This window comes from Echinops telfairi, unplaced genomic scaffold, assembly GCF_000313985.2.
Source record: "Echinops telfairi isolate 266 unplaced genomic scaffold, ASM31398v2 ScPeMD7_5;HRSCAF=22, whole genome shotgun sequence".
NCBI lineage: Eukaryota > Metazoa > Chordata > Mammalia > Afrosoricida > Tenrecidae > Echinops > Echinops telfairi.
Genome location: NW_022103901.1, coordinates 2,491,209 through 2,513,947, shown reverse-complemented (window position 1 = coordinate 2,513,947; position 22,739 = coordinate 2,491,209). Strand labels below are relative to the sequence as shown.

Genomic DNA, 22,739 nt, shown 5'->3' with positions numbered 1-22,739 from the left:
CAGGAAGAAAAATGCTTCTCCTTATGTCAGGCACCTGCTGACCCACCTTACCCTCCTCTCCTCCCTCCCGCTGGAAACAAAAGTCTACTGCTTTTAGGAGGCAGAGTTCAAGGCCTACCCCAGCCAGCGGGGGCTGTTTTCCAAGCCGGGGGTGCCCCCTCGGGGGTGCCCCCCCCAGCAGAAGTGCAAAGAGCGGGTGCCGAGTGTGTCTGCCTGTCGGGCCCCCGCTCCTGTGGCCTTGAAAAGTTCACGTGGCTCAAATCCAGCGGGAGGGTCCCAGGGCCATCGCTAAGTTCCTATGTCGCATTTAAAAAATGCCACTAGCGGGAAAGGTCGTGGGGACATGGGCAGTAAAATCTATGATGCGGGACTGGAGGCCAAGATGCGGCTGGGTGGGGGGAGGTGGCGGATGTAGGGTGACCATTGCAGGGGGCAGTGCTAACCCTTCCAGGCTGGGCACAGCCTCAGAATGTCTCCAGCGTGGCTCCCTGTGGGCGCACGGGGTGGAAGGACGCACAGGGTGCACAGGGTGCATCGTTGCTGCTGTGAGCTGGGGCAGGGCTGCTCTCTAAGGGCCCCTGGGAGGTCACCATCAGCAGACAGGTTGCCAGGCCTTTTCTTGGGGGAGCTGGTGGGCTTGTTTGAACCAGCATTGCATCCCCAGGGCCCCAGAGGGGGCAGCCCCTCCCAGCCCCGCAAGCGGATTCTGATTCATAGCGAGCCTGGCCCCTAGGGGTTTCAAGGCCTTGGCTACACAAGTCCACGCCTCATCCTTCTCCTGAGGGAGTAGGGCGGTAGGGCGGAAGGGGGTGGGCTTGAACTGGCAATCTTTTGGTTGATCGTCAAAGAGTTTTACCCATGTGCCACTGACTCACCCAAAAACCGAGCCACTGGCAGCCCTAGGCATGGTCTCTGAGATGGCCAGTCTTCATGGAAGCACACGGCCTCATTTTTCTCCCTCGGAGAGTCTGGCGGGTTTGAACCGCCGATCTTTCTGTTAGCCAACCAATGCTTAACCACTGCAGCCCCAGGGCACCTTGAACCAGTGAACAAACCAAACCAAATCAAACCCACGGCCATCAAGCCCGTGGGGGCTCATCAAAGAGAACCAAGCTCGGTTATGCACACCATGGCCGGACAGGGTGGACCTGCCTCTGTGGGTTTTAGTGGCCGTGAGTCTCTATGGGAGCAGAAAGCTGCCGTGACCAGTGTCCCCGTGAATCCTGACGTGAGCAGACGGCCTCATCTTTCTCCCGAGGAGCGGCTGGTGGGTGCAGACAGCTGACCTTGTGGTGAACGGCACCACAGCGGAACTCATGGTTCCACCAGGGCTCCTTTGGATAACTCCCAGCAACTCTCCACAGGGTGTCTGGGACCAAACCCAACCCCCTGCACACACGGCAGCCCCACAGCGGGCCCACAGGCCTGTGGGCGTGGTTGCTACGAGGCGCCTTCCCTTCTGTTCAAACAACCTGAACTCCACCCGTCCTGCGCCACTCTCACAGCCCTTGCTACGGCCGCGCCCATGTGTGGCCCCACTGCGCCCGCCCATCCCGTCAGGGGTTTCCCCCTTTTTGCCGCCCCTCTGCTTTATGAAGCACAATGTCCTTCTCCAGGGACCGGTCTCTCCTGACAACAGGTCCAAAAGAGACTGTGGCGGGTTTCCACAACTTCAGTGGCCAGTGTCATGCCGTGCTGAACCCTGGGTAGCAAGTACTTTCTCATCTTGATGAAGGGGCTTGCCTGAAGGGACCCACTGGCGACCACCAGCTCCTCCCTGGCAGACAGGTTGGCTGAGTCTCCATCTCACTGCCTATGCCAAGGGCAGTGGCTGGCATAGCTGTCTCTGCCTCACTCCCAGCACATACCGCATCTCCCTACTTTCTCCAGAGTCTGCTCTTGGCACAGCCTCATGCCCACCATGCCAGGGAGGGCCTCCCATGCCACCCCAGAATGCTGGCCCCTTCTCAATAAGACCCAAGCTCAAAGAGCTGGGCCAGCCATCAAGACGAATCCCACCCACCTCCTGGCCCGACAGTGCCAGCCTGTGCTCGGCTGTGGGCGAGAAGGGCGCACGGGACAGACAGATGGCAGACACGTGACTGTGACTCTCCCCTCGCTGTTGGCAGCTGGGATTCCCTGCAGGACTGCAGAGGTACCTTTGTGCACATTCTGACAATGCTCCACATCGAGCGGGCCCTTTGGTAAGTCTGCGAGTGACCTGCCTGCCCTTCAAGAGACGGGCATCCTCATGCCTCCCTCTCCGTCTTCACGAGCCTCGGCGTCCGGCAGGCCTTCATGCCTACCATCGCTGATGGCTGCGGGGCCCCTTCCTGACCCCCCACATCGCTCACAGCTCCTGTCCAGACAGACCCTGCCAGGCTGGCCCAGGGGCGGGGGTGGGTGTCGCAGTGCCCAGAGAGCTATGGTGGTTAACTGCCACGTCTCCCCATCGACAACACGGCCATTCCCAGAACACGGGGGGATCTGCAGTGGACACCTTGGGGAAAGGTGTGATGCTAGGTTGTCAATGTGATCAGCCAACTGGGCGTCCTGGTCCAGCTGAGCAGGGTCCTGGGACCAAGGAAAGGGAGGCCCAGGACCCGAGGGGCAGCAGTGTATGGTCATCATGCTGGAAGCTGTGCCAACAGCACCTCCAGCCTCAGGATGGTCACTATGCTGGGCAGGCTCCAGCTGAGAGTCTGGACCAAGGGAGACAAGGAAGAAAGGCCTGGTGACCTGCATCTGAAAATCATCCAGGCAAAGATGACCATCACAGAGACCACTGGCTGTGATAGGGCTGCAGAGGAGCCTTGGGAGGGCAGCCCTGGACGTGCACGGGGGCTGTGATGGACGCGGGCATGTCGCTGACAGTGACCATGCCCCAGGACTGGGCGGTATCTCAGTCTGTCTTCCAAGTGATTTCTATTCAATTTCCACCCCACGTCTCATTCTGCACCCCCTACCCCTCACGTTCCCTGCCATCCTCAAACCTACTGCCGTGGTCTAGCTGGTTGGGATGCATGGTAGCCCTGCAGGAGCGAGCACCGTTGTGGAAGCAGGCTGCCAGCAGCCGAGTGCTTAACTACTGCGCCACCAGGCGTTCTTCCTGCCGCACAGCCACTGCTGGTTCTGACTCACAGCGACCCTCCAGGAGGGTTCTCAGACTGCCATCTTCACAGGAGCAGACAGCCTCATCTTACTCCCAAGGAGAGGCTGGTGGGTTCAAACGGCTGACCTTGCCTTGAGCAGTCACGTGCTCAGCCACTGAGCCACCAGGGCTCCTTTCTGCCATCACACTCACCACCATCAGGTCGAATCTGACCCGTGGTGACCCTGCAGAGGGTCTCGGAGGATGCCACTCTTCACTGGAGCAGACAGCCTCATCTTACTCCCAAGGAGGGGCTGGTGGGTTTGAACCGCTGACCTTGCCATGAGCAGCCAAGGGCTTAACCACTGAGCCATCAGGGCTCCTTAACTTCTCCTGTAGAAATACCCCAGTGCCTCGTCAGTACAGGTTTGTTGGAGGAAACACGGAACGCAGACAGTGCGGTCTCACGGCTCCTGTTTGTGTCGCGCCCCTCTGTCTTTTCCAACCAGTTCCAGAGACCGCACTTCAGACAGGAGCTGTCCCGGGGAAGCCAGGCGGTGGCCATGCCTCTGTTTGCAGGCCAGATGCACTTCCCGGCGTCTAGAGTCCCAGTGTTTGGAACAGGGTCTGGGTGGGCGCCCAGGAAAGGGCCCAGAAAGAGGGGTAGGTGTGCGTGAGCAGGACCCTCCGAGTGCTCTGCTCTCAGAGGTGTCTCCCTAGGGCACCTGGGCTCCCACTGCCATCGCCTGCTAACTGGCCCGCCTCCACTGACCGTGCTCTGGACTCCAAGGTCCGCCACCCTCCCAGCTTGGGCTAAGCACAGTGAGTCAAGGTCGGAATTGATATTCCTGCTGTGTCCTGTCCCTGGGCTGCGGCAGGGCTGACCGGAGGCGCCTGATAATCGGGACCGGGGAGTGAGGTGAGTCTGTGCCTCCCCCTTGGGTCAGCAGCCCTACGCGGAACCCACAGTACCACCAGGGGCCCTCCCTCGGTTTGGGGGTTCCAGGTGCATGCATGCATTATCCGGTGGGCTGAAACCAACATTCACCACTCCGGCTTTCAGCGATTCCAGCGGACTCCCGCCGGCCAACCTGCACTACAAACCGCCCTGCCAGGCCCCGGGAAGCCCAGCTGAGGGCACTTAATTTATAAAGGAGGATTTATGGACTTTCCGATGACAACAGGCAGCCAATCAATAAGGGATGATAATAACAGTGTGTAATATCAAGGAACATTAGGTCGGAGGCGCGGTTTGGGGAGCGAGGTGGGCATCAGAAACCTTGTCATCTGAGAAAGGTCAGGGCCTGTCGCGGGGAAAGCTGCTGGGAAGCAAATAAATTCACACCTGGGCGTCAGGGCGGGTGGGCCGGCATGCACCCGCCCAAGAAAAGGGGTTCTGATGTAGCGTAAAGTGACCGTCTGGGCAAGGATTTGGGGCTCCCTGGGGCACCCTGCCCAGGGAATGTCGACTTAGTGGCATAGTGGTTACCCATGGGGCTTTGGTGGCAAGGACAGCTGTTCAGAGCCACCAGCCTCTCCGAAGGGGAGTGATGCGGCTGTCTGCAAATCGGAAACCCAAGGGGGCGTCTTCCACTGCTCTCCTTGCTCTGAGTTGGAATCCACTCAATGGCAGCGAGTTTGGTTTTGGTTCAGTTTTGTTACGGATAAAAACTGGTGCTGCCTTTATTTAGAGGGCCCTGGTAGGATGGTGGGCAGCACACTGGGCTGCTAATGACAAGGCCAGTAGTTCGAACCCACCAGCTGTGAGCCTGGAGCTTGGAGAGCCTCCGGGAGGCAGGCCTGAGATTCAGGAGGCTCCTTCTGGGCCCGCATCACAGCTCCTCTGAGCGCAGGAGGAGGAGGGAGGCTGAGGACAATCCTTGGGATGCAGGGTTGGGCGGGGCATGTTTACTGGGGAGCCACTGGGTTCCCGGCTGAGGAGCCCTGGTTACACATGGGGCTGGTGATTGCAAGGTGAGTACTTTGAAACCATCAGGTGCCCCTAGGAAGAAAGAGGAGGCTTTCTCCTTCCATAGAGAGTTACAGTCTAGGAAACACAGGGGCAGTTGTACCCTGTGCTAGAGGGTGGCTATGAGTTGGGCCGACTCTACAGTAGTGAGTTGGACTTTGGTCTTATGGTCATCTGTCTGCTTTTTTTTTTCCGGGGTGGGAGAAGAGGAGGATTAGAGAGGTTCTAATGGTCTACTATCTTGTTTGTTTTTAGTGACTGGAAAAGGCACAACCGGAGCCCGGAATACTATGTGGTAGACCCCATTCCCAGTCATACCAGTATGTACGTCATTCCCCATGGAATCGCCTCTCGGCACCCTGGATCGCACTCACAGCAAGTTGCGCTGTGGAATACACCCTGATTCCAGGGGACACAATCTCCTCAGTCCCTGGAACTTTCCAGCAAGCATAGTCCTGGTCAAAAGGCGCATCTAGATGCTTGCTCTCCTTAACGCTCACGGCTGTCCAGTTGACTTTGACGCACTGCGGCCTTCTTCTCTCGGGTTCCCCAGGAGCTCTGCTCCAGTGGTGTAGTGGAACGCACTGGGCTGTGACCCGCAGAGTGGGCAGTTCAAAGCCAACAGCCACTCCTCGTGAGAAAGACGGGGCTTTCTGCTATCCTAAACCGTCACAGTCCTGGACATGTGCAAGGCTGTTCTACCCTGTCCTGTGAGGCCGCTGTGAGTCGGCACAGACTCGATGGCAGTGAATTTGATTTGGGCTTGAGATCTTTATGGGATGAGACAGCCTCATCTTTCTCCCTCAGGGCAGCTGATGGGTTTGAACTGCTAACCCTGCAGTTAGCAGCCTAATACTTAACCCACCATGTCACTAAGACCCCTTCCTTTCTTTAAACACAAACCCACCGACATCGGGTGGACTGCAACTCATGGCGCTCCTGTAGGACAGACTAGACCTGCCCGCTACGGGTCCCAAGACTGTCTAGGTATACCGTGGGCAGAGACAGCCTCGTCTTTCCCCCACGGAGTGGCTGGTGGGTTTGAACTGCGCAGTGTGTGGCCCCAGAACTACCATGCGGTCTTCCTCTGGAAACACCACCACCATTTGGGGCGGGAGGGAGCGTGCACGGAATATGTGACGAGCTGCTTCTCAGAGGCCCCTGGAGGCTGGGGTGGCCGACCACAAGCTCCAAACCCCGCTCTCCAGCCGGGATCCCGCAGCCCCACCGGCTCACCTCCCTGCAGGGTGTACTCGGTCACGGCCCGGCTGAACACGCCCAGGCCCGCGCTGTTGTAGGCGGCCACCTGGATCTCGTACTGCGTCCAGATGATCAGGTCCCTCACCAGGCAGTAGTTCACCTCCGGGCTGCTGATGTCCCTCTGCTGGTACTCCCCAGGGAGCCCGGCCAGGCGGTACCTGTGGCGACAGGAAGTCTGGGGTGAGGGCAGGAAGTCAGGATCCTCAGGGGCTTGGCGGTGAGAGGGCATGAAGACTCACAGTGACCCCGAGAACAGAGCAGAGCTGCCCCGTGGGGGGTTCCAAGGAGCTTTGGCCAGCTAACTGCAAGGCCGGCAGCTCAAAGCCGTCAACCATGAGGCTGTCTGCTCCGGTAAAGATCGGCGGCCTCAGAAGGCCCGCCGGCAGCTGCGCCACGTCACCTTGAACCGGCGGGGTTTGGTTGTTCTTTATGGAGGAGACCGCCCACCTTTCTCCTGCAGAGCAGCTTCCAGTTAGCAGCGGAGTGCTTAACTACCGCGCCACGATCGAAAAGCCCTGACTCATAGCCACACAGTAGGACGGAGCAGACACCCACAGGGGCAGTTCTACCCTGGCCCAGAGGGCCACTAAGAGTCACCTCAACTCGATGGAGGGAGCCTTTGAACTTCCTTAAAGGGTCTGCGGTGAGGTCATGCATGGCCCGCCAAGTGCTGGGCTGCTCATTGTGAGGTCAGCAGGCGGAAGCCATCAGGACCCCAAGGGAGAAAGAGGAGGCGGTTGGCTCACGTAAAGAGTCGCGGTCTCAGAAACGCGCGCGGGGCCAGTTTTCTAGGGTGGCAGTGAGCTGGCCTCAACTGGATGGGGGTGAGTGGGTTTGGCTGTGAACTTCCCCCATGCAGCCCATCATCACGAGTGTGGTCTGAGTCCTGGGGGCCGGTGCCGTGAGGGGTGGGTCCTGGCAGAGGATGGGGGAGGGACAGGTGGCATCTGAATGGAGAAGAAGGTTGGAGGGGTAGCTCCCCTCACTTCAGACTCCCAGGCCTCCGCCTGGGGCTGCTTTGAGCTCGGTTCTCCTCCTTCCTGGCGGAGCTTGGGGGTCAGACGTTATTCTTCCTCCCTACCATCCTGGCGGCGGCGGTGGAGAACCAGATTCTGCTCCAAGGGGGCTGTGGCTCCCAGGACTTGGAGGGGCTCTGGGGGGTGGAGAGGGTGACACTCCACCCGGAGGACATGGAGCAGTGGACGTGGAGGGTGCGGAAGATGCTAAAGAGTCCTCCTTCGGACAACAGGCCCTCTGGGGGGTGGACACACGCCTGCTGGGTCCTGCAGGTGGGTTTCTCAGAAGTGACTCTTTAAGGAAGCAGAGTCTCATCTTGTTTCCCGAAGAGTGGCTGGGGGCTTTGAGGAGCCGACCTTGAGGTGAGCCATCAGTGTGTCATCCCCGGTGCCACTGGGACTCCTGTGTGCCTGCCCAGGCCAGTGTTTATGACTGGGCAGAACCAGGCAGGGCTTCGCGTCTTCGGATGGGTAGAGCTCCCTCTAAGAACAGGCAGGTGGGGCAGTCCCATCTGGTGCTGCCACTCAATGCAGCCATGGGGTCCACTGAACCTGCCGCGACCCTAGAGGACGGGGGACTGTCCCTGTCACTCTTCATGTGAGTGTGTAGTTACATCATCTGGTGTCAACCTGAGACAATTCAGAGTGAAGGGGTTGCTTATCAATTGGGTGGCAGCTTGATGACCTCATTTGGAGGCGCTAAGGAGATAAATAGCTCGCTGGAGGCCAGACCCTCACTCTCCCTGTGAGACATTCCTGCTGACAAGCCCCATGGAGCTACGCTGATGGAGCCAGAGTCCTGGAGCTGGAGAAGCCACATGGAGACCCACGCCAGTGCTGAGATGCTTCCACCACCACTGGATCCACAAGACTTTCCACCCACTGGCCTGTGATCTTCCTGCATTCTGTGTCATTGCATGTGGTGCGTGAGTCTGAAGAGGAATTTACAGACTGGTATTGGAAATATGGACTAATATCAGACATACGGACTTGATCTGGACTGGGCTACGGTGTTTTCTCAATATACAATTGCTCTTTGATATAAAGTTCTCTGTTACACATATACGAGTGTCTCTGGTTAACCTGGACTAAGACGGAGTAAAAAGCCTCACCGTTCTCCTGGTGGTTTTGAACTACTGACCTTACAGTTAGTAGCCCAACGCATAACCACTACACCACCAAGTCTCCATAACTGTCAGACGGTGTCTAAGAAGGTCTCAGTGAATGAGGGTGGTGTTGGATGACAGTCTGCTCCCTGTGGGCCTGAGTTGCCCTGGAGATGACCTCAGCTGGCTCAGAAAGATTTTTGCGCAGAAGAACCAGGAACGTATGTACAGGGGACAGTCCCTCTGCTCCGCTCCACGAGGCACCGGCTGCCATTATCAACATTTTACACCTGCGCACACATTCCTGGCGAGTCCTGGTGGCTGATACCATGAGGGCGATACATTTCTGGTACCCTGCTCCCCGGGGAGTAGCTGCCGAGCTGATCCCTGGCTCCTGCCCTTGAGAAAGGCACTCACAAACACGCCCAGGCATGTTCTTGGCGGGTGCTCTGAGATGTTCCTGCCACAGTACTTTATGCATGGGCCTTTGACCTCGGAGGACTCCCACCCTCATGGATCTGGGGGAGCAGCGAACCAGTGCGCCCTGATGTTCCCCGTGGCCCGGGAACATCAGGGGGATGTGATGCCGGCCCACCGCCTGGGTCCTGGGCTGGGTTCCAGGAAATTCTCCCCAGTCTAGTCTGGCAAGAGACTGAAGGAGACACAGAACAGAGAGCGGTGGACTCCGGCTGCAGCCAGGAGCACGAGGCACCCTTCTGAAGGTCATCTCCTGAAAGGGAGGCAGGCTCCACAGCCCTGGGCATTGTCTGGAAGCTTCTACAGGAAACCAGGGCACCAGAGCTTCAGGCCCCACCTGCCTCTGGGCTGCACACTGGGTCCCCTTGGGGAGTTTCGTTGAAGGGAGAAGGGTAGTTAGGGTGAGGGGACATGAGAGGGGCCGTGGGTGCTGCTTCCACACTTCCTGGGACGCTGCTGAGCTGTAGCCTCTGTGAGTCCTTAAGGCCCGGGTCCCATTGGAAGCAGGACCCACTGGGCAGGGTCGTGGTGGCCACGGGCAGATGTGGGACGAAGCAGAAAATCACAGGTGCTGAGGATTGAATGATGGCGGCCTGCTGCCCGGGCATCCGTGCTGATGCACTGGGACCCCAAGACACAGCACAGAGCTGCCCCATTGGGGTTCCAAGGTGGTCATCTTTGTGGGTGCACATGGTCAGGTCTTTCTCCCGCGGAAACCATCGCTGGGTGGGTTTGAACCGATGACCATCACTCAGCTCGCCCACGGCCATCGAGCGGACTACGGCTCACAGGGCAGACGGCAGAATGGCCCCTGTGGGTTTCCCAGACTGTAACTCTTTATGGGAGCAGCGGTCCAGTGCTTACCCACGATTCCCCGTCCACGATGCCGCGTGGTCCTCGTCAGGCATAACCACTCTGCCCCCAGGGTTCCTAGCCTCATGCCATCAAGAAAACCCCAGAGCAAGCCCGCCCACTGCGGTCCAGCCAGCCTGACTCATCGCCGCCCTAGAGGTCAGCGCAGACCTGTCCCTTTATGGGAGCAGATGAAGACGGCCTCAACTCTCTCGCTCGGAGAGCCTGGTGGGTTTGAACCAGCCACCTTTCAGTTAGTAACCCACCACGCCACCGGGCTCCCTGTGGATCAGCGGTTCTCAAGCTTCCTAATGCCACGGCCCTGTCATACAGTGCCTCATGTGGTAGTGACCCCCCCCAACCATCAAATTATTTTCGTTGCTACTTCATCCCTGTCATGTTGCTCCTGTGATGAATCGGGCGACCCCTGTGAAAGGGTCGTTCGACCCCCAAAGGGGTCGCGAGCCACAGGTTGAGAACCGCTGCTGCAGAGACTGTCTTTAGAACGACAACAGGAAAGTGCGTTTGCCAAGGAGTCACCAGCCTCCCCATCCATCAGGTGAACTGCATCGCAATCTTTCAAGACGGCTAGACAGGTTCCTGCTACTTCTCTCAGCAAACCAGCACAACCATCACCGAACCAGCCCAAGCCCGTTGCGACTCACAGGGACCCTCCAGGACGGGGCAGAACTGGCCCCGTGGGTTTCTGAGGCTGGAACTCTCTAAAAGCCCCGTCTCTCTCCCGCCACCATCACGTCAGCGCAGTTTTAATACGAGCAGCTGTTTTGTCCAAGGTTTGAGTCTCCCAAGCAGAGCCACGCCTGGTGTTGCTTCCTCGCAGGTGCTGACACTTGGCCCACCCCGACCCCCACAGGAAGCAGAGGCTGCCCACTGGGCCCCAGGGGTTGCATCTGGCCTGCGCACGTGTGTCTGGGCCACCGGTGTTTCAGAAGACACAGATGAGATCCTGTTATCTCAGGTGTGGGCGTGCTTCCTGGGCTCCTGCCGGCTTTCTGATCCCCCTGGAAATGGGAGAGGAGCCGGTGACACTGAGCAAGGCGTCCGCACAGCCACAGCTGGCTGATTATTCGATCTGATTCTTCGTCGCAGTGGACATCGCTGGACTGAGTGAAGGCGCCCCAGAGGCAGGCGCAGGGGCTTCACGTTGGGCTGCCGACTGCAAGGTCAGCAGTTCAAAACCACCAGGGAGAAAGACAGGGCTTTCTACTCCCGTGACGAGCTAGTCTCGGGAACCCAGAGGGGCAGGTCTACCCTGGCCCGGGGGGCCGGCTGAGGTCCGTGAGTTGGGTCCTGAGCACAGAAGCCTGGTGGCACAGTGAGGGAACACGTGGCTGCAAACGGGAGGAAGCTCGTGGTTCAAACACACCAGTGGCTGAGCTGCTCCTGACCAGCTGCAGCAAGGAGAGCCCACAGGCCAGCTCTGCCCTGTGCCCGGGTCCCCACGAGTCAGGACAGACTCAGCGGGGACCTCCCCGAGGTTAGAGTCCCTGGGAGGTGTCACTGACTCACACACTTGGCCCCTCATCGAAAGACGGGCAGGGTTCAAGCCAACCCAGAGTGCCTCGGGAGAAAGGCCTGGCAATTTGCTTGCCCCAAACTGGCCGCTGCGCATGCAGTTCCGCTCTGACTCTCACGGGGCCACCGGGCCTTGACCCACTGCAGGTTCGATGACAAAGACAAGGACTGCTGTGGAGGCCGGACCTTGAGGGGCCGGCCTTGTGCTCCTGAGACGTGTGGGAGGTCACCTTTGGCAGGCCGCCTGTCCTCTGACCATTTCCCACTGCGTGTTTTCGTGGACACTGTTGGAGCTGTTCTTCCGTGTCAGGTGCCGGTGTTCACAGGCTTTGCTGTACAAGCAAACTGCCATCAAGTTGATTCCCACTCCCGGGGACCCTGTAGGGTGGGGTGCAACTGCCCCCGTGGGTTTCTGAGACTGTCACTCTTCTCGGGAGCAGGCAGCCGTATCTTTCTCCCGCAAAGCAGAGGGCGGTTCCACATGCTGACTCCGTGGGTTACAGCTCACTGCCTAACCCACGGGCCACAGGGGCCCTTCCTGCGTTAAGTGTCTGGGAGGAGCGGAGAGAGAATGGGAAGGCTTACACAGGACACCTTCTGCCCCAACGTGGCCCCGGGAGCCAGCTGGCTGTGTGCGCTGCCTACTTTAGCCTGGTGGGAAGCCCTGGTGGGGACGTGTTGGGCTTCAAACTGGCAGGTCAGCAGTTTGAAACCACAAGCTGCCTTGAGGGAGAACAATGAGGCTGCTTTCCATTCCCATGATGATGGGCAGTCTCTGAAACCCACGGGGTGGTCCTATGGGGTCGCTATGAGCTGGAACAGACTCGGTGGCAGGGGGTTTGGTTTGGGGTTTTATGGGGTCCCTGGTGGCGTAGCAGTCATGCTCTGGGCTGCTAACACAATTCGAAACTACCAGCCACCCTGCAGGAGAGAGATGCGCCCTTCTACTCCTGTAAAGAGTGACAGTCTCAGAAACCCGCAGGGACAGTTCTCCTTTGTCCTGCCGGGCTGCGGTTGCGTTGGGGTCAACTGGACGGCACTGAGTTTAGTTGGGTTAGGCTTCCTACACTGTCCCAGTCCCCACAGCCCCTGAGAACCTGAGCCCTGCCTGGATTCCCTCCCTCCCTGGGCACCCTTGAGCTGGAGGGTGGGTGAAGTAGATGTTGGTCCAGAGTTGTGGACCGGGGACTTGCCTGAGGATGTATCCTCTCAGCACCCCATTGTGCTCCGTCTCAGGGGGTGGCTGCCACTGCACCATGATGGACTGGTTCGTCCGCCCGCTGGCCACAATGTTCTTCGGCGGGGCGCTGGGTGGCTCTTCCGGCAGCATCAGCCTACCAATCAGAGATGAGGGTGAGAAAGAGAGAGAGAGAGGTCCTGCCCCGCCCTCCCCCATCCCTGCCCTCTCCCTGAGACTGTCCTCCATGGACATCAGTGGAGGTGAGAACAGCCAGGCAGGTGCTGATCTGAGTGGAGAGTCCTAAGTCAACAGAACAGATGCAGTGAATGGAGCTCTAAGGATGCAGGTGGGAGATGGGGGGGTTCCTATGTTTGGGTCGCCCACAGCCCCTGTGCCATCTGAAAAGATGGTGGGGCTAGGACGGGCAGCTCTCGGGTTCCCTGCCTGTGCCTGCTGCTCTGGTCCTTTCAATATGCCTCCTAACACAAACGCCTGGGCCCAAGGCTGTGCCACACATGCTCGCTGGAGCTGTGACTGGTAGAGGAGAGGGTGGGGGACAAGGTGGGGGGGGCTGGTAAGCCATCTTATCCTCAGGCGCTGGGGTGGGTGAGCAGAAAGGCCACTTGGGGAGGGGGCGATGCTGAGCTGGGGCTCTTGATCCCCTTCCATGGATCACACCCCACTCCTTGGGCTTTGCTGGCCAAAACGATGGCCTTGTCTTCTGCCCGCTGGTAGGCATGGGAGGTGAAGGCCCAGCAAATGTGTCTCCTGTCCTGCTAGGACGATTTACACAGGCACGCTGGAGGTTAGTACAGGACACCTGTCCTGGGCCTGCCCCGTCCATCTCGGGGACACGGTCTTTTCTGGTGGATGACCGAGTGGACCTGTGTCCCCGGACATGTGCTTTCGGACTAGGACCCTGGCCGGCGGGGCTCCCGCCCAAGGTACCTGCTGGTCTCGGCGCTGTACTGGCCCTTGCCCACTTGGTTGACTGCACACACTCGGAACTGGTAGGTGCGGGCCGGGGTCAGGCCACTCACGGTGACCGCTGTCTTCTCGGGGCCAACGTTGGGCAGGTGGACTTTCCACGGAGAGTCTGGGGGGAGAAGCAGGACAAAGCCAAGGCCGTGTGGGCACAGAGCCCGGGCACGAGGGCAACCCAGACTTCCTGGAGCCCTGGAGGCTGGGCGGGACCCCTGCCCTGAGACCATCTTGGGACCTGAAGCTGGAAGTGTCCCTAGAACTCTTGTGAAACCCCAACATCAGCTCAGCCGAATGAGGGAAAGGCGTCTGCCTTGGGCACATCGGGCTGCGAGCGGGAAGGTGTGCGGTTCGAATCTCCCAGCAGCCCCACAGGAGAAAAGACGAGGCTGGCTGTTTCTGTAAAGATTTATGGCCTCAGGACCCCTGTGCGTCAGGCAGTTCTACGCTGCTCTACGGGGCTGAATGACGGTATGGCAGTGGGGCCTTTCAGCACTTGTTTATTTATAGGACACCCAAAGACGTCCTGGTGGTACGGAGAGGTTACGAATGGGTAACTGGGAACCGACAAGTCAGCTGTTCGAACCCCACAGCCGCTCTACTGGACAAAGACGAATCTCTGCTCCCATAAAGATGGACGGTCTCAGGATCCCACAGAGGTGCGGGTCTGCACGGCCTTGCAAGGTCGCTCTGAGTCGGCATGGACTTGACGGCAATGAGTTTGACGATTTGTTGATTTTCTGACAAAAGATCAGGAGGGGCCCTGGTGGCTTCATGGGTCAGGAATTGGGCTGCTAACTGCCAGGTCTGCGGTTCTAACCCACTAGCCACTCCGTGGGGGAAAGATGAGGCCGGCTGCTCCTGTAAAGATGAACATCTCAGGAACCCTCCGTGTAGGGCACTATGAGAGGGAACTGACCTGATGGTAGAGAGTGAGTGGGCTGTGGGGTCCCAGGACCCACAGGCATCGGGAGGTCTGGCAGGACGCTGCGTGGGCAGCGAGACTGCGCTCCCGCAGAAGGGACAATGTGGAAGAGGAGGGTGTGGGTGCTGGCCCAACTGGAAGATCGTCACCCATGCTGTAGGAGACCTGGTAGAGCTGGCGCTGTGTTCTGCCAACACCAGCAACGGAATCTTGATTGGCTGGTTCAAGGTGCCTTCTCATGCAGGGCTTCACTGGCAACGCCAGGAGGCTGAGCTTGTGAGTCCATCCAACAGACTTGGAAACGGGCAGTCAGGGCCACCCGGCCAGTGGCTAGGGATCTGGGCTTGCCTCCATGTCCCCCCCTCCCTCTCCCCCATGCTGCTTTCAGCAGAACCAGAGCGATGTTTTTTTTTGGCTCCCACCGGGGCGGTACCAACTGAACCAACACCTTCCTGGTTCCTCAGCTCCGATTCAGAAACAAGCCCAAACCCACTGCTGTGGAGTCGGTTCCGACACATGGTGACCCTATTCACGTGAGTCAGAGTGCCCTGTGCCCGTGGCATCTCCCGTGGCTGGCTTTCGGGTATGGATCTCCAGGCCTTCCTTCTGCTGTGTCTCTGCGTGGACTCGGGTTCAGCCACTGAGCCCGCTAATCCAAACCCAAACTCTGCCATTGAGTCAATGCTGACTCATAGCAACGCTGTGGCACGGGGTAGAACCACCCCTGTGGGTTTCTGGGACTTTTACTCTTTACGGGAACAGGAAGCCTCAACTTTCTCCCAAGGAGCAGCTGGTGGTTTCGAACGACTGACCTGGTGGTTAGCAGCCCCAGTGCTCAATACACCTCCTCCAACCCCAGAGTGGCATGGGTGAAGGGAAACTTTTCTGGCCTCCTCCAGCTGGGCAAATTGCCTATCTGTCTCCCAGCCAAGGGACGTCGCACCTGCTGCCGACTGATAAATAAAAACTATATTCATTAACATTTTAATCAAAGAGGCAGGGAGCGTGAGGAACGCAGATGCGCCGGGCTCCACAGCCCGTCTGCCTGGCAGGCCCAGCTCGCTGCGGCTGCACGGGCGCCGTCTGGGTAGACTCGCTCGCTCTCTCTCCGCCCGGCTTCCTGGCAGGTGTGGAAGACTGACTGCACCTGTCAGCCAAGCCCACTCCTGCCTGCGAGGCCCTGGGCGGTTCCGCTGGGGAGCCCCGCTGGGAGCCTTGTTGTTGCTGTTTCCCAGTTGGTGCAAGTGTTTCCGTCACTCCCCGGGTTTCCTTGAAGGACGCTGTGGAAGGACGGGGCCTGGCAGCGGTGTTGTCCCTCTCGTCTCCACTGCCAGCTCCGGATCGATCGATTGATCAGAATCTCCAGGATGGGCTGGCCGCCTTTCCAAACACGAGCTTTGGGAGGGGGATCTTGAGCGAAATCAAGTCTTCTTGGGAGTTCTTCTGATCCGGCCATGGCCACTGAGTCCGTGACCCTGTGGGGCACGGGGGAACCGCACCTTCCCCAAACAGCAACCCCGAACTCACTGCCATCGAGTCAATGCCGGCTCACAGCAACCCTGCAGGGCAGGGCAGAGGTGCATCTCTCAGTTTATGAGACTGCAACTCTTTAAGGGAGTTGACAGCCTCGTCTTTCTCACTCAGCTGTGGTTGCTGGTTTCAAACAGCTGACCTTGAAGTCACGAGTCCAACTTGAAACCACTACACCACCAGAACCAGCCCTTGGGGGTGTTACCAAACAAAACAGATGTGGCACAACTCCCACGGAGTCCACTCCTGACTCATCGTGGCCCTGGAGGTCAGTGTGGACCTGCCCCTGGGAGTTTCCAGTCTGTCAATCATTATGGAAGTGAAAGCTTCCTCTTTCTCTCCAGGAGCAGCTGTAGTTTCAAACTGTGAACCTTGGGGACTGCACCCCGATGTGTAACCACTGCACCACCAGGGCTTGTCGGATGTGCCCAGGGCGGGTGGCCAGTACCCCAAGTGATTCTGTCTGGCTTTAATGAAGGTCCCTGTGCTTTGTAGAGAGACTTTCTGACACATCTCCTCTCTCGCCTCTGCCTGAAGCCCAGGGCTGGCCTCCCAGCCCAGCCACTCTGTCAGGTTCTGAACCTCAGCACCCCTACCGTGGTCTCCTTGTCTCGGGTGACGGCAGCTCCCATGCTGCCCCCCAGCGCTGAGTCTGTGGCAGCCCCCGTGCAGAACATTCCTTCCCTACCACTCTGCTCTGAGGTGACATCCGCGGCGGGTGGAGTCCGGCTGGTGGGCTTCCCAGAAAACCCATGCCCCGCCCCTTCTCGCCCAGGATCTCAGCATGGCGGTGTTCACACAGACACTCGGTGAAGCGCTGTCACGGCGACCAGGGGACGTCTCAAGAACCGTCATGGGAGTCAGCTCAAGCAGAAATGGGGAGGAGAAACGCAGTCTTAATATGTCTCTGCTCTCGGCCAGAGGCGCATCTGCGGAAGATGAAGCCCCACTGCCGTGGAACGATGCTGACTCATAGCGACCCTGCAGGACAGGGAAGAGCTGTCCCCGCGGGTTCCTGAGACTGCAACACTTTACAAGCGGGATAGCCCCGGCTTCTGAGGAGCGGCTGCTAGTTTCGAACTGCCAACCTTGCAGATTGCAGTCCAACATGTAACCACTACGCTCCAACATGTAACCACTACGCCACCAGGCTTTCCCCACAGGAAGGCAGCCAGTGCCTGTGGCAAGCAGAGGCGCCCCGGTGGTGCTGCCGACTAAGCGCTGGGCTGTTAACCTCAAGGTGGGAGGTTCAAACCCACCTGCTGCTGTGAGGGATGGAGACCGAGCTGTCTTCTCAGTAAAGATTGAGAGGCTGAGAAACCCCGAGCAGCAACCCTGTTATGGGTTAGAATCCAATCAACAATGGCGGGGGTGGGCACGCCAGACAATGTCATGACACCCTTCTGTTAAAAAAGACAACTTTACCATCATAAAAACCAACCTGCTCCGAGGGAGTCGATTCTGACTCATAGCGACGCTTTAGGACAGAGTCGGGCTGCCCCTGTGGGCTTCCAAGCTGCACTCTTGCTCCTGGGTAGGCTCACGGTTAGCACCCTAATGCTTAGCCCATAGTGCCCCAGGTCTCCTTTCACACCAGCCACATCAAACCCTCTGCCACGGAGCCAATTCTGAGCTAATTCTGCCTCTTAGGGACACTGCAGGATGGAGCGGACCTGCCTCTCTGGGTTCCCGGACCTTTACAGGCCCAGCCAGCCTCGTCTTTGTCCCACAGATTGGCCGGAGGGTTTGAACCGCTGATCATGTGGTTGGCGGCTGAATGCTTAACCCACTATGCCACCAGAGCTCTGCAGGTGCAGGTCATCTCCTCTTTCTTCCAAGGAAGCCGCTGGTGGGTTTAAATCCCCAGTTACGGTCAGCTGCATATGGTGGTGCAGTGGTTTACGCACTGGGCTGCTAACCACAAGGTCAGCAGTTCACAGACCAAAGATGAGGCTTTCTACTCCAGTCAAGATGGACAGTCTGGGAAACCCACGGGCCGTTCTACTCTGCCCTCCAGGGTCATGACGAGTCAGCATCCACTCAGGAGCAGTGAGTTTGAGTTCGGCCTAATCCACAGTGCCACCAAACCAAACCCAACCAAACCCAACCCACTCACGGCTCTTGAGTCAATGCCGATTCATCGCAATCCCGTAGGACAGGACAGAACTGACCTGTGGGTTTCAGAGATGAGCTCTTGACGGGAGGAGACGGCCTCGTTTTTCTCCTGAGGAGTGGCTGGTGGTTTCAAACTGCTGACCTTGGGATGAGCAGCCCAGTGCACTGCCAGGGCTCCTTCGATCTCAGATTAAAAAATTCAAGTGAAAGGCGTTTACCTTCTACTTGACCCACGAGGGCCCCATGTGCCAGCACCACCATCTTGCACTCATGGGAGAAAATCGGCCTCGGACGGGCTCCATGCCCCCCTTTGACTCCTCCTTCTGCACGCACACAGCAGAGCAGGGTCCCACAGCCTGCCTTCACCCAGGGAGGCCAGGGCTCCCCTCAACTGGTGGAAGGGTCTCTTGGTGGTTCAGACTCTGCTCAGTGATGCCACTGTGAGCGGCATCCTTCTTGCCCCATCTGTCTACCCGCGACACGGGCACACCTCTGTCCCCAGCTCCTGCCCAACCCGTGTCGCTGTCAGCTGCTCACACGGAGTGCAAACTGCTGTGGAAGGTGCGCAGTCCCAGCTGGGGGATCCTGCCAACACTTTGATTTGACAACGGGCCCTATTAGGCTCCCCGGTACCTGGGGTCTCCGCTCAGCCTCTGGGCGGCGTCTATAGAATTCTTTATGACTTCCTTCGCCTCTCTACTGGAAGATAAAAGATGTGGCGAGAAGAGAGATTCCACGGGCGCCGTCTTACCCACGCTCAGATCGGTACCCGACCATGAGGAGGTGGGGAGGCTGGGGGAGCATTCCCTCCTCCACAAACTTTTGGACTGCAAGCTTGCTGAGTGGAGTTAAAGGGGTGCACGGCGGCGAGTCAGTGTCCCCCCTTGAAGAAGGCAGATGGTTCTAAAGAAACCTCCCGAAAGAGCTGCCCACCGGAGTGATGAGATGGTGGGCAAGCCTCTGGATAAACGGTACAAACAAACCAAAAGCCCACACTCACTGCCGTCGAGTGGATTTCGACTCACAGCGACCCTGTAGGACAGGACGGAACTTCCCCTGCGGGTTTCTGAGACTGTGGCTTTCAGGGAGTTGAAAGCCTCGTCTTTCTCCTACAGAGCTGTCTGGTGGTTTGAACTGCTGACCTTGGGGATTGTAGCCCACACAGAACCCACTATACCAACAGCGCCCCTGGATAAAGAAAAGCACTCCATACAAGTTTCGTGCATTTCTTTCTCTTGTCCTGGGAACCGCCCCCCCTCGAACCCCCAGCTCCTCTGATCTATAAGAGGGAGGCAGTGAGAAGCCCTCCCACAGGCTCCCTCACACACCCCAGTCACACCAGCCAGCACCCGGACCTTCCCTCCCACTCAGGCGCCCAGGCCCACCCCTCCCCCTGCTCCAGCCACGGCCAGAGATGCAAGAGCTGGTCCTTCTCGGTCGTCTCATGCCCACTAGACAGACGCTTCTCCCAGTAACACGGAGCATGGACTGTCCTCTCTGTGACAGGGGCCGGCGGAAGGAACCTTGTTCTCACTGGCCAGAGGGTGTAGGATGCGAGCTGCCCGAGTGGCCGCTTGTAGCCAGCACACCCTCCTGGAGCAGCCCTGTCACCAGTGAAGTGCCGGCTCACTCACCCAAAGGTTGGCAGTTCAAACCCACCCTGCAGTGTTGTGGAGGAAGGGCTGGGCGGTCCCCTCCTGCAGAGACTGCCACCGGGAGAGGCCTGCACCCGTGACATGCGGGCTGGTCGGGGGTCAGGTCATGCCGACGACAGTGGGTTAGGCTGGGTGGCTGGTTTTTACTGGGTCAGGAGGCCCTGGGGTGCGTGGTGCAAACGGTTCTGGTGCTCAGCTGCTAAGTGGAAGACTGGATGTCTGAGCCCACCGAGAGACCCTCACAGGAAAAATCCGGTCCCCAGACCTTGAGGAACAGGCAGTCAGGACCCTGAGGAGGATCCCATTGCTCTGAGGCACAGGCGCGGCCACCATGACGGGGAGCTATATGAGAGCTTACATTCTGAGCACCAGGAGCCCAGGTAATGCAGAGGCTTACACGCTTGCCTGCTAACTACAAGGTCAGCAGTTCAAAACCACCAGCAGCTTCAAGGGAGAGAGACGAGGCTTTCTACTCCCATCATGCGCTCCAGTCTCTGAATCCCACAGGGGCGGTTCTACCCGGCCTGTAGGGTCACTATCGGCATCGAGAGGACCTCAGTGAGTTTTGGGTGAGGTTTTTGGGAAGGCACTTTGAGTCTCCCTGTGGATTCTGTTGTGTGTGTGTGCATTGTGTGTGCACACCTGTGTGTGCTCATGCTCACTCCTATGTCCACAGGTGAAATGCAGCTGTAAGATGGGCTGTCGGGTGGGAGCTTGGGGGGCCGGTCTGTGCAATCTCCTCTGCTCTGGGGGGTGGGATGCCTCTGCGGCGGCTGGCCGCAAGTCTCAGGGGGTTTGGGGTGAGTGTCAGCCGAGAGCTAGTGCTGCCATGGGCACAAACAGCCTGCAGGGAGCCCCGTTGTTCCCAGGCTCACACCAGCTCCAGAGGGAGTCTGGCCAGGGAGGGGTCTCCCAGTGAGCGGACAGTCCAGGGACCCTGGGTTCTGCCCCTCTCTTCATCAGCCTTATATTATTCTGCAACCTTGAAGGCCAGCCAGCACGCTCCTTAGAGGGCGGACGGTGAGACTGTCTCACGCAGCACTTGGGCCATGTTGTCCGGAGGAAGCGTGTTCTGGAGAAGGCTGCAGCATGCTTGGTAAAGGAGAGGGGCTCCCAGCTGTGATGATGGACACAGCGGCTGCCTCAAGAGGCTCAAATACAGGACGGAGGGCGAGGGTGGCTCAGCACCGGGCAGGGTGCTGTTCTTGGACGCGGGGCCTGCTCGCGGGCACGGAGCCACGACGTGGAACATCGGGAACCGGGAAGCGCGCTGCATGTCATCGACACAGCTTCCTGACCACACTGCTTCTTGGTCTTACACGAATCTGAGCCTAAGAAGGAAACACTGGGAAATAAAGACTACTGCAGGGCAGAGAGAAAGAGGGAGAGAGCGAGATCCAAGAAATGGAACAAGCTTGGGTCTATAATGCAGTCGATCATGTAACAATTCTCAAGCTTTGTAAACTACTATGTGTGAACAGGAGAGCAAGACACAAAGCCTTGTTACAAATAAACTCATAGAAATCTCTGTTAAGAAAAAAATAAAACCCCACCACAGGAAGCAGTTGCTTCTCAACAGACCCCGGCTGGGCCTGCCCGTCTCCGTCTCCCGAACCACCCCTGACACTTCTGAGCCCTCCAGTCCCCACAGCAGGTGGGAGGTCCTTCCTCAGCGGGACTCGAGCCTGCTCTTTTTTCTAAGCACCTTTGAGTTGGGGGGAATAAACGAAGTCTGAGGGGCAAGACCAGGGCTCTGGGGCGGAAGCGGGTGTGATTTCCTAACAACATTCTCCTGGGACAGCCCTTGGGACCCTCAGGGAACGATGGGAAGAATCCTTCAGTGCCACTTCCCTGGCCCTCTTGCCCGCAGTTCTCATGATCTGAGGGACTCTTCCTAGAGCCCACGATTGTCCTGTCCCCAGAGAGAAATCTATCAAGATGGCCCCTTTGGAATCTGCGCCCCCACCTGAACTGTCACCATCACCGTCCGAGCTAGACCCCAGCCTTGAATTTCACTGGTCCACCAGGGCCCCTGGAAGGCCACTGTTTTGATTGGACATCTTTTTATGAAAGGCATCCTACTGAGAACAGGGCAGCTATATCAGTGAGCGAGCCTGTCTGCAGCACCCACAGATCCCCTGTGTGTCTGCAGCACCCACTGGTCCCCTGTGTCAGGTCCCCTGTGTGTCTGCGTGTCTGCAGCACCCACAGATCCCTGTGTGGGTTAAAATCCACTCATGCATGTGTGACCTGGAACCCCTGTAGCAGGACTTTTTGACTCACCCCTGTCTTTCAAGTCTGTGTGTGTCTCTTCCAGCCTATCCGTCAGTGTCCATGGGAGTGAGTGGCTGCATGAGTCTGGGGCATGAAGATCATTTTCCTTCCTACGTATCCCAGCCTTTTAAGTGACTGGTGTCACGCGATCAGAGACGGACCCTGGTGACCAATTGCTTCAACGCAGCCGCGGGTGACGAGCTGAATGAGTGTCCAGTCCAGGCCCCTGGTCCACCTGCAGCCCCGGGGCCAGCCTACCCGCGGCTCACAAGAAGGTTCTCTTGGCTTATTCAGAGCCCCTGCGGATATTCAAAGAGCTGCATGGACAATAACTAGTTCTGCCAAAGGCTACCTCCAGCTCCCTGCAGGATTCCCGTTCAAAGTGATTAAGAGGGTGAAAGGAACATATGTTTAGCGGAACAATAGAACTCCAGGCTGTCAGGAGGTCTTTAGAAGGGGCATGCTTTGGAGAGATGGTTGTGAAGCCCCCGCCGTGGGTGTGAATCCATCGTGGCCTCCCTGTGGGTGTTGGTGTTCTCCGGTGACATCCAGTTGGTTCTGACTCGTGGCAGGGTAAAACCGCCTCCCAGGGGTTCTTAGACCACTGAGTCTTTGTCTGGTCCCGGGACTGGGTTTGAACTGCCGGCCTCATGGTGAGCAGCTAAGCACTGAACTATCATGCCACCAGCGCCCCTCCATCACAGCAGTATTGTTGGAAGACGCCAGGGAGTCAGCTCCAGCTCACAGCGGGCCCATGCAGAACAGAAGGGGA

The 22,739-nt window shown here is 58.3% G+C and overlaps 1 protein-coding gene across 1 annotated transcript in view; it reads right to left on the bottom strand.

Moving 5' to 3' along the window:
- The window catches only part of SDK1 (sidekick cell adhesion molecule 1), a 513,921-nt gene that overhangs the window by 134,388 nt on the left and 356,794 nt on the right, over positions 1 to 22,739 (bottom strand). Inside the window, exons 14-16 of the mRNA XM_045284375.1 lie at positions 13,436 to 13,583; positions 12,501 to 12,641; positions 6,297 to 6,478 (exon numbers count right to left, since the gene is read on the bottom strand). Of these exons, the coding sequence (XP_045140310.1) occupies positions 6,297 to 6,478; positions 12,501 to 12,641; positions 13,436 to 13,583 (471 nt within the window). The remainder of the gene's footprint in view (positions 1 to 6,296; positions 6,479 to 12,500; positions 12,642 to 13,435; positions 13,584 to 22,739) is intronic.